This window comes from Etheostoma spectabile, unplaced genomic scaffold, assembly GCF_008692095.1.
Source record: "Etheostoma spectabile isolate EspeVRDwgs_2016 unplaced genomic scaffold, UIUC_Espe_1.0 scaffold456, whole genome shotgun sequence".
NCBI lineage: Eukaryota > Metazoa > Chordata > Actinopteri > Perciformes > Percidae > Etheostoma > Etheostoma spectabile.
In genome coordinates this window covers 426,581-442,668 of record NW_022605612.1, presented here as the reverse complement: position 1 = coordinate 442,668, position 16,088 = coordinate 426,581, and the positions used below count along the sequence as shown (strand labels likewise).

The window sequence follows — 16,088 nt, the reverse complement described above, 5'->3', positions numbered from 1 at the left end:
GGATTCAGAGTTCAAACTCAGTACATTATTTTTAATCTGGATCACAGATCACAAAACCCAAGGACACAGTTTAGAACTGACCATTTATTTAACCTTAATAGCATATGTGTACAAAGTCTCTACAAAGCTAGAAAATATCTAACATACTTTTAGCCATGAGGGGAAAACAGTTACAAAGCAAAGATCAGACCCTGTGTAGTACCAATAGACACACATTACTAGCTCTTGGATTTTCCTAAATGTACTCTCTTCTTTGCAAAATAGGATAAACATTAGAATATCAAAGATATACACAACATTTGTAATAAACGTTATTGTCACCTTTATATAAAGCACCTTATCAAAAATCCTCAGTGCACATTCAGATGTGCTACACATGCACCGGAGCTAAAAGATTCAAGGCCATTTTGGATTTGATTAAAGACAGGATTTCTGTTCCACATGTAGTTCAGAAAAGATAAATATCCAACTTGCACATTTGAGACAACACTAACAACACAGAAGATGACTCAGAAACTAACAGTTTCGAACTTTGAAATCTTTTTTAAAAGTCTGGCTCAACCGATGTACATTGCTAGAAGAAAGCCTGACATCTGGCATGTAATGTTCCTCCCCTTTTGCTATCTCTACCATCTTCGCTTCGTTGGCCCAGGATGGTTGTGATTGGTGTAAAGAAATACAAACAAGCCAGAGTGTTTTTTCCCCTATCCCAAGAAAGATAGGTGGTGTAGCAAGACCATACTGCAGCACTGAGACAGCGGTTTGGCAATGCGACTACCTTTTGAATAACTTTTAGGCAACATGTGCTTATTGTGGAGCAGACATTTAACAGTACAGCTCTACAGATGAGCCCTTGTAAAGTTTAACAGACATTTTGGGCATTTTGCTAAATTATTTTATCACGGTTTCCTGTGTCCTTCTCATACAGGGCTTCTGAGTGGTCTACCAACCAATATGATAAGACGTGTCCATATTTTATAAAGGTCAAATTAAAAAGTCTTTAAAGACAAAAAAAGAGTTAATGCACACTTTTCTAAACCACAAAGTTTTTAAACTTATTTCCATTACGTTTTGTTTATTATTTTGTATTTTGTACCTACATACAGTCCAGTTTTACAGTGTAGCCCATGAACTAGATATGTTTGGAGGTTGATAGTCATTTTCCTAGTATTTTTTTGGCAGATGCGCAGTTACTCCAGCTTGTAATAAATTCATTTTCCTCTGCATTTTGTGTCACATGATGACTGTCTTTGGTAAGCTGTGGTTGATAATGTCCAGACAGAAGGTCATTATTGCAAAATGAGCCCCTCTGAGGCTGTGTGTTAGGTTATCTTGTACATGTTACAAGTTAGTACTCTGCTGTGAAGGTCTAGTAGTCTGCCTGCAAACAACAAGCCACTACAAAAAAGCTGAAGGCAGTGGAATTTTGAAAAGGGGTTTTCCTGACGGAATAAGTCACCAAAGATTGCATTTTGTTAGACAGATGTCTGTACCCTGAGAGACACCCACAGGAGTCTTTAGACAAATAGAGTCAAAATATTGTGGTTTTAGACAATGGCAAATCTTATATTTTTCAGCACAATGGTAGAAGACTGATAGGCGTATCATCAATCTTACAATCTACTACCTAATTATAAAATATGAGTCATTGTAAACACCATAAAATTTAACAGCTGGCTAGTTTTAACGAAAGACGGCTCATTTCAGGTCCGGTATAATGGTAAAAGTTCCCCTAAACACGTAATAAATTTGCAGTGTTTTCTCTGCAAATTACTGGGTATTCTGGACACCACATCTTGACACTGTTAATCAGCATACCATTTTACATTGTTGAATGCTGGTTCACCGTATTGTTATTCAGTTTTTTTCAGTTATTTTACAGAAGGCATGTGAAGATACCCAAATTAGAATTTGTCTTCTTTAGTAGTAACAAGTCCAAGTTATTTTTTTAAATGCGGCACCAGACAATACCTAATATAGTGTGCAAGCAGTTTCGACATGAATCTGTCACACATACATGTAAATGCTGTCATAAAGTAAAATAAATAAAGTAAACAAGAATCTGTCTCATACACATCATGTGGGATCAAAGTTAAGATTCTTTAGTATGGTTCACTGCTTACTGTCTACAAATAACAACATGAAACAGTCATTAAAAGGAGCTGTACTAGGAATAACAGATAACAATTAGCGGGCTGGGAATGCCTTCAAATGGCTCTCACATACCATTCCCCAATTTGTGAAATACCAATGTTTTTTCACATACACTAACATGCACTGGATGCATTGGAACAGCTCACAAAACAAAGAACATAAAGACTTGGCTAACACACAGTGTGACTTCGTTCTTTTGCTAAGGACACCATTACTCCACTGTATCATTACAAGCAAATGTTTGTTTCACTGCTATAGTAATGTTTGCGAATGATGAGTACTGTGTATTTTGGGCTACTGTGGGATTTGAGTGTGATACACCTGATGGATTGTGGGTAACTTTAGCTCCTGTTGTTGGTGTTAGCCATGCTGCTGTGAACACATGCTGTTGTGCTAATAAACGGTTAATAGTCCATCATAGTCCGGGTTATCATTGTTGTATAAAGTAACATGAAAGAGTGAAGAATATAAGTACAGCTCCTTTAAATATGGAATTTGGATAATTAACCCTCAGACAGTGAAAACTGGACCATGTGATACCTTATTATGTATTTATATTCACTAAAATGACTTTCCATAGACCATTTACAACACCAAATTATCAGGACTTTCATGAAACAGATTAGAAATGTATACTGCTGTTACCAACCAAAGGCACTTCATGCTGCTGGGCATGACACATACACACCACCAATCATCACCTGCTACAGTACACTTCATCAAAATTCTGACATAATATCATCTAACTGGAAGAAACAAGTCCTGGACTAATTAAAGGGACCTGTGTCTTATCCCCTTTTCTCAAAATGAAAATCAGGTGCCATGGCTTCTGGTCAGGATAATCTTCCATTTAAATATGGACATAATAAAATTTCAGGCTTTAACACATTTGTCAGTATAGACATGTTAAGCTTAAGTCAGTTGGTGCAAGCATATTTAACTAAGTTTAATTTGTAAGTAAAACCTGAACAGTTTGAAAAGTGTCTTTTCCTTATACACCATGAATGACGTTTTAAAGATTCACAGTGCTTCCCAATAGATTGACCACAATATATTTTATATTTAAAATTATAATCCTTAAGATGTTCATGAAATCAAACCCAAACAAAGCTTCTGCCAGTACCAACCCAACATTTTCTTTTGATGCTGCTTCATATTAAAAGCCCTCAACTGACAAAACACGTAATGGCTTTTATTGTGAAGCACTGACAGGAAGTGTACTGTATTTGTCTTTAGGGCCAAAACATGCCAAACTGAAATTTTAAGGATCATATCTTTAACATGCTTATTTTTTTATTCAATCTTGATGAAGAGTCGCTTGTTGCACAAAAGGTACCTGTATTGTTTAAATTCAATTATACTTTCTTATTAACGTACATTTTAGATAGTGTTCATGGAATTAAAATATAGTCTATATGCTACTTTCAATAAACAATTTCCCAAAGTTTCGAAGCTATTCTTTTTTTCTTTTTTTTCTTTTTTTTAAAGAGTACATACAAAAAGGTAAAACTTTGATTTATTTTCTTTGGGAAAAAACCTCTTTTTGTGCAAGATTGCAGCTCACAATTTGCAGTCGCTATCTGTACAAAACCACCTCTATACTGTACTATTTGATAATGCAGTAGTGTTATTTTCTTCTCTGGTTATTCATGATACACAGGGTCTGACCTTTATCTTTGCAGATAACACACACGTTTGTCACATGAAGGCGGACATTGTTAGATTTGTTTTTTGGCCCTGGGTTGACTTTCCCAAAAGCACCTGACAGAAGTACTACTTTCATTTCCATCTACAGAACAGCAAAATACAAATTTACTGGTACAAAGAGGGGAAGAAACCAATTAGCAGGAGACATAACATCTCCAGGTGATATCAGAGTCAGGATGTTTTCGGAAAAACCACCCAGGTCGATTCTGATGTGTTGGATCACTGTGGTTTTTACAGCTAATCAACAACAGATATTCAGGTTGGAGTTAAGATTTATATGTGGGGATGCTCCTGCTGAGGAGGATTCTGCAGCATACTGCATCATATCCGATGGTAAATAATTACCCAATTCTTGTTGTGGTGTTTTGTGAGCAGCCATTTCCTTCCTCACTAAGTTGAGTGTGGCTGAAAGACACTTTTGTAGGATTTCTTTTTTAGACAGTTTGTCTCCAATGTCACTATTAATCACCAATAAAAAGGCTATATGTGTGCATGTGTATAAGTGTGTGTATGTTATTCCTTGATGAGTCGATAGATATGGTGCTGAGCTCCGTGCTCACTGTTGGACACCTCAAATACACACGCCATACACAGCAATGTCTCCTGAGTGTCTCTGTTGCTTACAACCTGGACACACACACACACACACACACACACACGCACGCACGCACGCACGCACGCACGCACGCACGCACACACACAAAAACAGAAAGGAAAGAAAGGAAGAAAAAGTTGTGTTAAAAATGCATCTACACACACACACACAAAACAAACAAAGGGTACTTTCTGTAATTTTACATGGACCCCCTTTTCCTATGCATTTATGTATAAGTGACTAATGTGAACCGTAATCTTTGAAAATGGTCCCGTATTGAGTTAGAACACTGTAATCGGCAGCCGCGAGACGGGGTGCAATGACACTCTATTGGACAAAAGCACATCGTCAATGTAAATTCACTAAAAGTGCTTGATATTGCCAGTGACAAGTTCAGATTGTTATAATTAGTGTCTAACTACAATTTCTGTTATCCTGCCATGCTTTCCTGTGTAACTTACTGATGCCAGGTCAGTAACTCAGTTGCTTCCTTATTTCCGCCCCACCTACAGCTCTCTACTTTTCAACCTTTTTTAACGGAAAATGTGCTTTCGTTAAAAATTTCTTCTGCTTTTTGGCTGGCAGTAGTCATCCCTGCAAAAAATGGTCACTATAGACCCGATGGTATAAAAAAAATATTGAAATTACCCTATAAACTCTTAACATTCCGATGGCCTAACAGACATTTTGTCTCTAAGAAACTGTACAGGGCTTAGTTTTGAAGAATGCTCCCAAATTAGGCTACATTTTGAAAAGGAACTGCGATAGCCATTTTGAAAGGGGTCTCTTGACCTCTCTCCCCAAGATATCTAAATAAAAATAGTTATATGGGTATACAAAAGTATTCCCTTTACATGCCTGCTATATGCTAATCCCATGCAGTTTGGGGAACAAACCCAAATTTTCTCATGAAGTATAAATGTGTAATTTTAGAATAAATTGGGTATGAGTGCAAAGTTGACACTCTTGTGGATTCAATGAGCACAACTGTATTCATGTTTGAGGATATGGTCTCCATATTACCCATTTCTTTGTTTGAGACCAGTATTAAATTACCTGACCTCTATGATAATCGCAGCCTCATGACACTTTAAGGCCCTGACACACCAATCCAATTATCAGCCGTCGGACAGTCTGGCAAGGTCAGTGACTCAAGCCTGTTTTGGTGTGTTCTGTACCGTTGTCAGCTGTAAGAGCCACCGGCCTTCATTTGGGCCGATTTGACAAGTTGAATTGGGCGGGCAGTCACACTCAATGACCAATCTGATTGGTGGAGTGCTAACCCGGAAATGACGAGCGGGATGAGTGTGACTAACACCTCTTATCAAACAAAAATCTTTTAAAGCGGCCATATTATGCTCATTTTCAGGTTTATAATTGTATATTATTTTTCCAAAAACTTAATTTCTTTTGTTTATTACTTTTTTCACCCTGTCTTTGGGTCTCGATTTTAGCTACAGAATGAGACGTCTCACTTGTTTTAGCTACATAGTGAGACATCTCATTTCTATACTATCTTTTTTTATGATTATTTTTGGGCCTTTTCCCTTTATTAAAGTGACAATGGATAGACATGAAAGGGGAGAGAGATGTGGGGTTGACATGCAGCTGCAGGACTCTCTAACTGGGTGAGCTAGAGGCCGCCCCAGTTCTATTCTTTGTTGGGAGTCGCACATGCACAGTAGCTAGGTAAGATCACATTAGCTAGATAACTCTCCAATTTTGGTCAGTACAAGGCAGGATTAGCAAGGGTGCACTTGTGGAATACCTGCAGAACAGGGACATGTAAGTAGTTCTTTTGTAGATTATGGTGAACTAGTGTGTTGTAGCAGTGTTTTACCATTGAGAACGAGATAGTATGCTAACTAAGATCCTACAGTTAGCCCCCTGGTGGAAGCACCAGAGACACAAAATAACACCCCAAATCCTAGAAAAAGTGATTTTTTTTATAATATGTCCAATTTAAATTGATCTTTGTCAATCATAAATGAAGACAATCAGCAAATGCATGGCCTATTTCTCGCCTAAAATGTTTTCAGAAACATGTTTCGGTGAGTTATTTTCGTATAATATGAGAATGTATTCCGACTGAGCCGCCATGACAATTTGGCTGTGAAATTCAGGAGAAGCCAGACCCACTTGACACGTTCGCCCAATCAGCTGTCGTTATTTTGGGCGACAATACAGATTAGCGCCGCCCGCGCACACACGCAGAACGTACACTCAAATTGGCATCGCTTCGGTGTTCCGAGGCACTTTTTTGACCAACTCGTGGAGACCTAGGGCATTTAGAAGCTGTCTGGCTTTCCTCAGTATATTGACAATAAAGAGATTTCTCAGCAGCTTCCAGAACAAAAGTGTCATCCAATCGCTGAAAAATGCAATTCTTACAGAAGTGTCCAAATTTCAAAGGTTTTTGAAACAAAATCCCAGTATGAATTTTTTAAGATGCTCCTTAGGGTCTTGGTGGTCTTAATGTGGTATATTAGAGGGATTTTGAACCATTTTTGATCAATTACTGAGTGGAAGAAAATGGTTAAATTTACCACCAAATCTGTGTAACAAATGGTATCAACCTAAAAATTGCGCATCATGTCGCATCTGCTGATGACCTACTGTCTCCCCCTAAAGATCCCCTGTACCCCACCCATACCCATCTAAAGAAGGGGGCGGAATGCTAACAGGTTAATTTTTTATTACCATATCACACACAGACAGCCACATGGACTGATGTCCTCACCAGCAGAATAGTGAAGTTCTCCAGCACACTATTCATCATGTATTTCTCAGGCAGGTGTTTGAGCTTGTGGATGAAGTTGATCATGTATTCACACATCGGAGAGCGACTGATTCTGTAGATGAAGCGCCCGTTTTCAAACCTTGCATACTCCGTCTGAAAGAGAGAAACATGGGTTATCATTACTAAAAGAAATATGATAATTGAACTCTAAAGGGGAACACTACCATTGTTCTTTTAGTATACCTCAAGATCAGTTTAACAGTCATGAGCTGTTCTTGTAAAAACTGTTTTTTTTGCCTGTCTTCCAAGCAGGAAGGGTCAGAAAGTATCAAGTTGCATTTTGAGATTTGTAGGATGCAGTGTTTTGGAGCTTGGCTCACATGAGGGACTAAAAGTCAGGATATACTAAATGACTAATTCTCTTATTGTTTTATTCTATTGATTAAGTACATCACATGTCCATGAAAAGATCCTGGATTACCAAGGTGCACTACAAAGATTTAAATCCGTCCTTACCTCCACTTTCTCGACCACCTGCTTGCCAAAGGAGCAGACCTTGGTGGAGCAGGTGATGGTCATGTTCTCCGAGCTCTCATATTGGCTGGTGACACCGTAGAAGGCCGCTGGGTCATCCTGCACATTATAACTCAGATCCGCCTGATAACCAATGGAAAAAAACATGACCAACTACAGCTATAACGACAGCATTAATTTTACTGATCAAAATCTAACAATCAAATCTATCTACACTTTTAATCAAAAATCTAACTTCTCAGGGGTAGGGGGACAGGCTCTGAAAAGAGTATCAGATTGGTGAGGTTTGTATGACTCAGAGTATAATTGTAGTTTTAATCCCTTCTTGTGTACTGAATCCATGTTCATGACATGACGTTATGAAACACTGCTGGTAAAAGGTGCAGCGCTGTACATTTTACAAATCAAGCAGCTCATTTCACCGTTGTTAACTCAGTTATGTTAGCCTTACACACACGCACATCATTTCACTGTTGTTAACGTAGTTAACTTTGCCTTACAAACACTGCAAATGATTCCGCACCTGTGCAATGTTGGCTGAATATTAGAAGGACTAGATTTGCTGGGATCGATGAAATTATGTGCAATACCCACAATGAAATTCAAACCTTGTGTCACTTATTATTGAGTAACCAATCATATTTAAGTTTGTCATTGTCATTCTAAATCGCACAGACTACGCATCATTACTTACACCTCCTAGTGATGAAATTAGAAATATATAGTCTTGATTTTATTTTTCAAGGTTTTGAGGCATCATCCTTTAATATTTTTAACTCCACCCATACAATGATGAAGGACAGTTTTCCTTAGAATTACTTTCCACTGGAGAACTGTGGATTATCAAAAAAGGGATACTGATTTTGGAAAGAAGTCATTTTTTTCTCCTCATTTTAATTTTACTAACATTATTTCTGTCTGCTTTGAACATACAACATCTATGTCAATGTCCGTCAATCCTGGAGGAGGATCTCTCCTCTGTTGCTCTGCCTTTACCAAGTAAAAACTTGTTAGGTTTTTCCTTATCCAAACTGAGTGCAAAATTTACAATAAACAATTGTGTGGCTACAAAGCTTGATACTTGATACTGATACTGAAACTTCTTGGTGGAAAAAGGTTAAACTTACTTTTCAGTGGCTGTAAGCCAACAATAAAATTTGGTTCCCCTTCATTGTATTGACAAGGAGGCAGACATCTTAAAGACTGAGCAAATACAATTTTCTTTTAATTTGTGTGAACTGACCCTAAAATAGCTGTATTTTTTATTCAAATCTTAAAGTGCTTTGTTTATTCTTAATGTCATCTACTATTTGTTCTAGTATTAGTTCTCTAAGGCACTGTTTGTCGTAAGTCAAGTCAATGTATTTATAGAGCACATTTAAAACCAACCTAGGTTGAACAAAGTGCTGTACAAAGTTATATTAAACAAAAGTAGACATTCAAAATATAGACACAATCATGCAAAGGCATTATCATCCTCTGTTTTCATCCGAGACGGTGAAATAGCTAAAAGGAACTAATAAAGATGACTGGCAAATCCCAGAATACAAGGAATTGCAGTAGTCAGTAGGAGACGAAATAAGAGGAAGAATATCAGTCTCCTACTAATAAAGTCCTTGTGACAGAGGAAGGATTTTAGTTTAACAGCAGTCCTGAGATAAGAAAAAGCTACATTTGACAAGAAAACTTATTTGTTTGTCAAATTTTAATGCTGGGTCAAAGATGAAACCTAGATTTCTGGCAAAAGGGCGCACACACAATTTTTTCGAAAGTTTGTCAACTGTGCTATGGTGTACTCTGAAACCAGACTGAAAACTGTCTAAGACATTATTTTCACTTAAATATGAAAAGAGCTGCGCAAGAACAATCTTCTCCAAAATCTTTGACATAAACAATAATTTAGAAATAGGTCTAAAACTGTTAAAATCTGTAGAGTCGAAGTTGTTGTTTCTTTTAATTAGAGGCTGAACCACAGCATGTTTAAAGCTAACAATAAGAGAGCCATTTATTACAGACAAGAGGCAGGGACCAATAGTATCAAATACCTCTTTAAATAGACAACAGAGGCCACTGAAGATGAATAGGTAGGTTTCATGTGTGATACAATATCCATCAATGCTGACAGGGCCACAGGCACAAAACAATTCAGAGAAGCCGGACATTGGATTGATTTAGAAGGGTCATGATCAGTAGGTGAAATACAGTATCTGATAGTGTCAACCTTGTTGATAAAAAAGCTCAAAAAATGTTCTGTGATTTCAAACGTAGCATCAGGGAGTGCAATAGCATGATTTAGTGCAGTATTTATTTAATTAAACAACATTTTAGGGCTATGTGCACTTTTAGCTATGATATCAGTAAAATGCTTCGCTTTAGATACTTTGACAAGGTGTTGATAGGATACCTGGTGATCTCTCAGTATCTCATAGGACACATGCAGTTTATCTTTTTTCCAATTCATCTCTGCTTGTCTACACTTTAGTTAAAGGGCACAAGTTTCCCTGTTAAGCCAAGGTTGGGCATTGTCTTTGGTTCGTTTCAGTGCTCGGATGTAGTGTTCAGGTAAGCAAGGTTTAGGTACTGGATAAGAAAGTGCTGCATTGAAAATCACAAATTTATGTTCAGATAGACCAGCAACATTCAGCTCAATATTCAGCTCAATATAAACCTAATGATGAAACAAGACTCCAGTGTTTGTGTGTGGGACCAGTTACAGACTTATTCAGATTAAATCAGTCCGCAAGTTGTAGAAACTGGCTAACTAAAGGCTTTGATGGACAACAGAAATGGATATTAAAATCACTATGATTAAAATCTTATCTGAGTTGTTCACAATCAAAGACAGAAATACCGAAAATTCACCCTGATACAGTGGTGTGAAAAAGTGTTTGCCCCCTTCCTCATTTCATGTTCATTTGCCATGTTTGTCACACTTAAGTGTTTCAGAACATCAAAACAATTAAACAATAGCAAGGACACACAAGTAACACAAATGCAATTTGTAATGAAGGTGTTTATTATTAAAGGTGAAAAAATCCAAACATCATGGCCCTGTGTGGAAAAAGTGATTGCCCCTAAACCTAATAACTGGTTGGGCCACCCTTAGCAGCAACAACTGCAACCAAGCGTTTGCGATAACGTGCAATGAGGCTTTTACAGGTCGGAGGAATTTTGGCCCACTATCTTTGCAGAATTGTCCTAATTCGTTACGTTAGAGGGTTTTCGAGTATGACGGCCTTTTTAAGGTCATACACAAACATCTCAATAGGATCAGGTCAGGATTTGGCTAGGCCACCAAAGTCTTCATTTTGTTTCTAGCCATTCGGTGGTGGACTTGCTGGTGTGATTGGATCATTGTCTTGCTGCAGAACCCAAGTTCGTTTCAGCTTGAGTAACAACAGATGGTCGGACATTCTCCTTCAGGATCTCTTGGTAGACAGCAGATCATAGTTCCTTTTATCACGGCAAGTCTTCCAGTGTCGAAGCAGCAAAACAGCCCCAGACCATCACACTCACCACACCATATTTTACTGTTGGTATAAGTTCTTTTTATGAAATGAGTGTTCCTTCTACGCCAGATACTTGGACACACACCTTCCAAAGAGTTCCACTTTTGTTCTCATCGGTCCACAGAATGTTGTCCCAAAGTCTTGGGGGTCATCAAGATGTGTTGTGGAGAAATTGAGACGAGCTTTGATGTTCTTTTTGTCAGCAGTGGTTTTCTCCTTGGAACTCTGCCATGCAGGCCATTTTTGCCCAGTCTTTTCTGATGGTGGAGGCATGAACGCTGACCTTAACTGAGGCAAGTGAGGCTGCAGTTCTTGGACGTTGTTGTGGGGTCTTTTGTGACCTTTGGATGAGTCGTCGCTGCGCTCGGGGTAATTTGGGCGGCGGCCACTCTGGGAAGGTTCACCACTGTTCCATGTCTTCGCCATTTGTGGATAATGGCTCTCACTGTGGTCTGCGTGATTCCCAAAGCTTTGAAATGGCTTTATAACCCTTCCAGACTGATAGATCTCAATTACTTCTTTCTCAATTGTTCTCTGAATTTCTTTGGGTCTCGGCATGATGTGTAGCTTTTAAGGATCTTCTGGTGGACCTTACGTGTCAAGCAGCTCCTATTTAATGATGCCTTGATTGGAGACAGGTGTGGCAATAATCAGCCTGGGTGTGGCTAGAGAAATGAACTCAGGTGTGGACAACCACAGTATTAGTTGTTTTAACAAGGGGGGCAATCACTTTTTCACACAGGGCCATGATGGTTTGGATTTTTTTTCACCTTTAATAATAAACCACTTCATTTACAAATTGCATTTGTGTTACGTTTGTGTTGTCCTGACTATTGTTTAAATTGGTTTGATGTTCCAAACACTTAAGTGTGACAAACATGCAAAGGAACAGGAAATGAGGAAGGGGGCAAACACTTTTTCACACCACTGTATATACACCCCTGACAGTGGATCGGGAGAAATAAAAAAGTCACAATCACCAGGGGAGAAATCAGTGAAAGGGCTTAGATCACCAACATGCAGCCAAGTTTCCGTGATAGAAATGATAGAAAGAAATAATTTAAAATGAGCCTGAGAACAAACACACACATTCACAGCCCCTTATGCTCAATAACCCACTTGTACATTCATTTACAAACATCAAACAACAGATTGGTGGTATATCAGAGAACTTTTAAATACATTCAGGGAAAAGGCTTTCTACATGACACACTCTCTCTCTTTCTTCTTGCTTGTCACATTAAAAGTGAACAATACTGTTTAAAAATATGAACAATAAAGCGTAACATGCTAACCTTTGTCTTGTTTGTCAAGGTATGTCAGCTAAGCAGCGAAACAGTGTAGTACTAGATTGACTAGTAGACTCTTTTTTTCTTATCAGACTTATAATGCTTGGACTAACTAGTTCTACACTGCAATACTAGAACTGTGTCTTTATTTCCATTTCCTATAAAAAAAGACTAAGAAATGCTGAGGTTTTTGATTTTTTGCCTGACATGCAGTAATGCACCCAATCATGAATGTATCAACTTTCTTTTAAAGGTCATTTTACAGGGATCTTCTTTAAAACAACTCAGCAGGAAAAATTAACAAGACTAGGTTGAAACCTCGTATATGGATTTTGTATGGTCAATGTGCTAAATTGTGGCCAAAGTGTTATAGATCGGGTCTACAATGTGAATTCTTGGATATTAGTTATATTGTTTTTATAGTTTACTAAATTAGTATATTACACAATATGGTTAGGACACAATGGATGTATTTGGGGTATTTCACAGTGTTGACAATTGCCATTTCAGTGTAAAGTCTTTGAATTCCACATTGCTATGTGCTTATCTGGAGGCAGATGATGTAAAAAGAGGCAGCTTTTGTCACCAACCAATCCACCCTCACCCCATCCTAAAAATCAACGTATGCCAACTCTGCAGCTCAACAGACTGTGGAGAGGTCACAGAGGGGTAAGTGGCTGTGGCTTTGCCCCCCATTTAGCCATAGACTATAAAAAACAATGGCCGAAGATTCCGGGCCTGAAAAGTGAAGCCAACGTAGAAGCGCCTTAAGCTCTGGGTAGCCTTAAGCATGCACGGAGACGTTTCTGCTTGATGCATTGTTCGTTGCAGTATTCTTTGAAACACCAGAGGGCGTACAAACAAAATAATCTGTGAATAAGCAAGAAGTAGAAGACAAGAAGAAGGTTGTTGGAAGTGTTAGGAATACTTTCCATTAAGGCGTTTTTAAGCTTTGACAAAACAATCTCTCTTGTATTTCCACACTCTTCAGAGAATTTTTCTTTTCCCAGTGTGGTGTCTCTCTTTGGCCACATACTTTAGGCTGATTTCACAGCCATTTCTCAGGATCCAAAAACGAGTTGCAGTGAACACAAAGATTGAAAGTCTTTTACTTGACTAGCAAGGTGAAGTAGGCTAAAATGTCCAAACATTTGATGAGTGCACGTCTTCTGGAGCAGCTTCTGCAACTGCAATAGAAATAGTTGGCTATTATCCCCTTCGTGATTTCCCAGTGACTCCCCTGAGGTTCCCCTGATGAAATGGCTGATTGCACAGTGATTTCTCAGACTCATGGAGAAAACTCATGGAGTTGGGTCCATGAGTTTGAGTTAGTTAGCTACTGCTAATAAAAACGGCTAGTGACAGTTGTCATTTAATTTTGGAAATTAACCATCACCAGTTAGAAATGAGTGAAATGAGTGTTCTGTTGCCGGACATTTTTGAAAGTCACTCCGAGAAGGAACCGTCAAGTGACACGCACTCATACACACGCAAGCACATACACACACACATACACACACACACACACACACACACACACACACACACACAAATAAATTGTACAGGGTGGAAAAATAGAGAAAGAATTGCAGGGGGTACGTGCTAAAATGAAAAACTCAAATAAACAAGAAGTAGGTAAATGTTTGTCTGCTCACCCAGAATTTGATCAGGTAGAAAGCGTTTTGCGGGCCCTTGCCAAACAGCTCCTTGAGGCCACCCTTCTTCTCTGGGAACTTGTCATAGATTTGCCTGATGTCCACACATTCCAACAGAGGGTCGTTGTAGCTCGGACTGCTCTGGCTGATGTTCACAAACAGGTGCTTGTTATACTGAGGGGAGGGAAAACTTTGAATGAGGCAAGGATGTAGAAAGAGAAAGTGTACAAATGTGACCTGATCTCACCCTGGGTAAAACAACAGCAAAAGAAAGACTGAGAGAAGCAACATAGCGTAGATCGATAAACAGATCAGAGGGAAATTCCTTAATTCATTCAGTCTGTTGTTTTGGGTTTTTTTGGCCCACTACTGCAAATTAAATTTTCCCTTGAGAGACAAAAAAGGGCTGTACTGATCTGGTTTCTTGCTCTTATTGACAAAATCAAACAGGGCCAGAAACATGAGTAGTCAAGAGACCACACAGGTTGTAGCAACATCACGGTGTCCCCACATCTCAGAAATCACATGGTATCACATGAAGGTTTCGATCACTACTGGCACTACGGAGCACTGTGACTGTGAAAAAAAATATTATTAATGTATTTGGGAGCGTGTGGCTCTTGGAACATCAGGAGCAGAAAACCGAAGCTTCACTCCTGGCTGAGAGAAGCAGCTTCCAGCTGGGTGAAGAGTTCCACTGCGCTCCGCCTTACACTGTGACAGTCATGGATGTAAAATATAACCGGTGACAAAAACTGTCTCTGGTGACAGCAGGCTCTCTGATTCATGATTTGCCATACGGGCTAATGCTAGACTAGACGAATTGTGTGAAATGGTGTGTTTAACTTAAATAAGAAGTCACAATACAGCATGATTCCAGAAATAAGTTTTTTCAATGTTAGTTTACCTTGAGAGTCTACATGGTAACGTGAAATTTAACATCAAAAAAACTTAAACTTCATTATTTATATTATATTATCAACCTACTGAACATTGAAGTCTTTGAAGGTTAAAGTGTACTTTTTGTGTTTTTTGTTTTTTTTAAATAGATGAAAATTAACAACTGCTTCAAGAAATGACATATTTGCGCTTGCTGATGCTCTTGCTGCAGGGGATATAAAATATTTTAGTGTTGATCCATGTCAGAGAGAGAGAGAGAGAGAGAGAGAGAGAGAGAGAGAGAGACAGAGAGAGAGAGAGACCTATAGCATGATTTTAGAATATTTATGTTAATACCTATGTCAAAATTAGACAGACTGATTACTAAATTAGTAATACTTTAAATAAGTCTTGTCACAGCGTAGGACAGAACAGTGTTCCCGCTAACTAACATTAAAATGTGGCACTATGTTCCACATTTTAATAATAATTAATATTATTGGACTCTTCATTGCACTCATCTTTCTACATTGTTTCTGTTTAGAGTATGTATATATTAGTGTGTCTATATTAGTGTGTATATATTGTTTGTTTGTTTGTTTGTTTTGAATGTGTAAGCACATTGTGAGCAACTACGCTCCAAAAGGAAATTCCTTGTATGTGTCTTCATACCTGGTCAATAAAGCTGATTCTGATTCTGATTAGCTAACTAAACGTCCCTCCACTTTTGTGCCAAGACACAGCGTTGATAGCCGCCTTGGCAGGGAGTAAAGGGAGTTTGAAAGAACCACTACTACTGCCATTGTGGAAATACTGTATAGATGGAGCGAGTGACAACCAAGCATTTTCTACAAGACAACTTAGATGTTAATGTGCAAGGTTTTTCAATGACTCTTTTCACTGTGAATGAGCTCATGATGCTTTGTTGGTCCTTGATACTAAGCAGACAACAGGGGCTGATGGGCTGGACCCAGGTCTGTTGGTTCTTTTTCTAACTTTGTTCGGTGTTTCACTATGGGAATCGCC

At 38.5% G+C, this 16,088-nt stretch overlaps 1 protein-coding gene across 1 annotated transcript in view; it reads right to left on the bottom strand.

Annotated features, from left to right (window-relative positions):
- Window positions 1-64: 64 nt before the first annotated feature.
- The window catches only part of LOC116686711 (transcriptional enhancer factor TEF-1), a 163,561-nt gene continuing 147,537 nt past the window's right edge, over window positions 65-16,088 (bottom strand). Inside the window, exons 9-12 of the mRNA XM_032511735.1 lie at window positions 14,184-14,357; window positions 7,713-7,853; window positions 7,197-7,349; window positions 65-4,488 (exon numbers count right to left, since the gene is read on the bottom strand). Of these exons, the coding sequence (XP_032367626.1) occupies window positions 4,375-4,488; window positions 7,197-7,349; window positions 7,713-7,853; window positions 14,184-14,357 (582 nt within the window). The 3' untranslated portion in view covers window positions 65-4,374. The remainder of the gene's footprint in view (window positions 4,489-7,196; window positions 7,350-7,712; window positions 7,854-14,183; window positions 14,358-16,088) is intronic.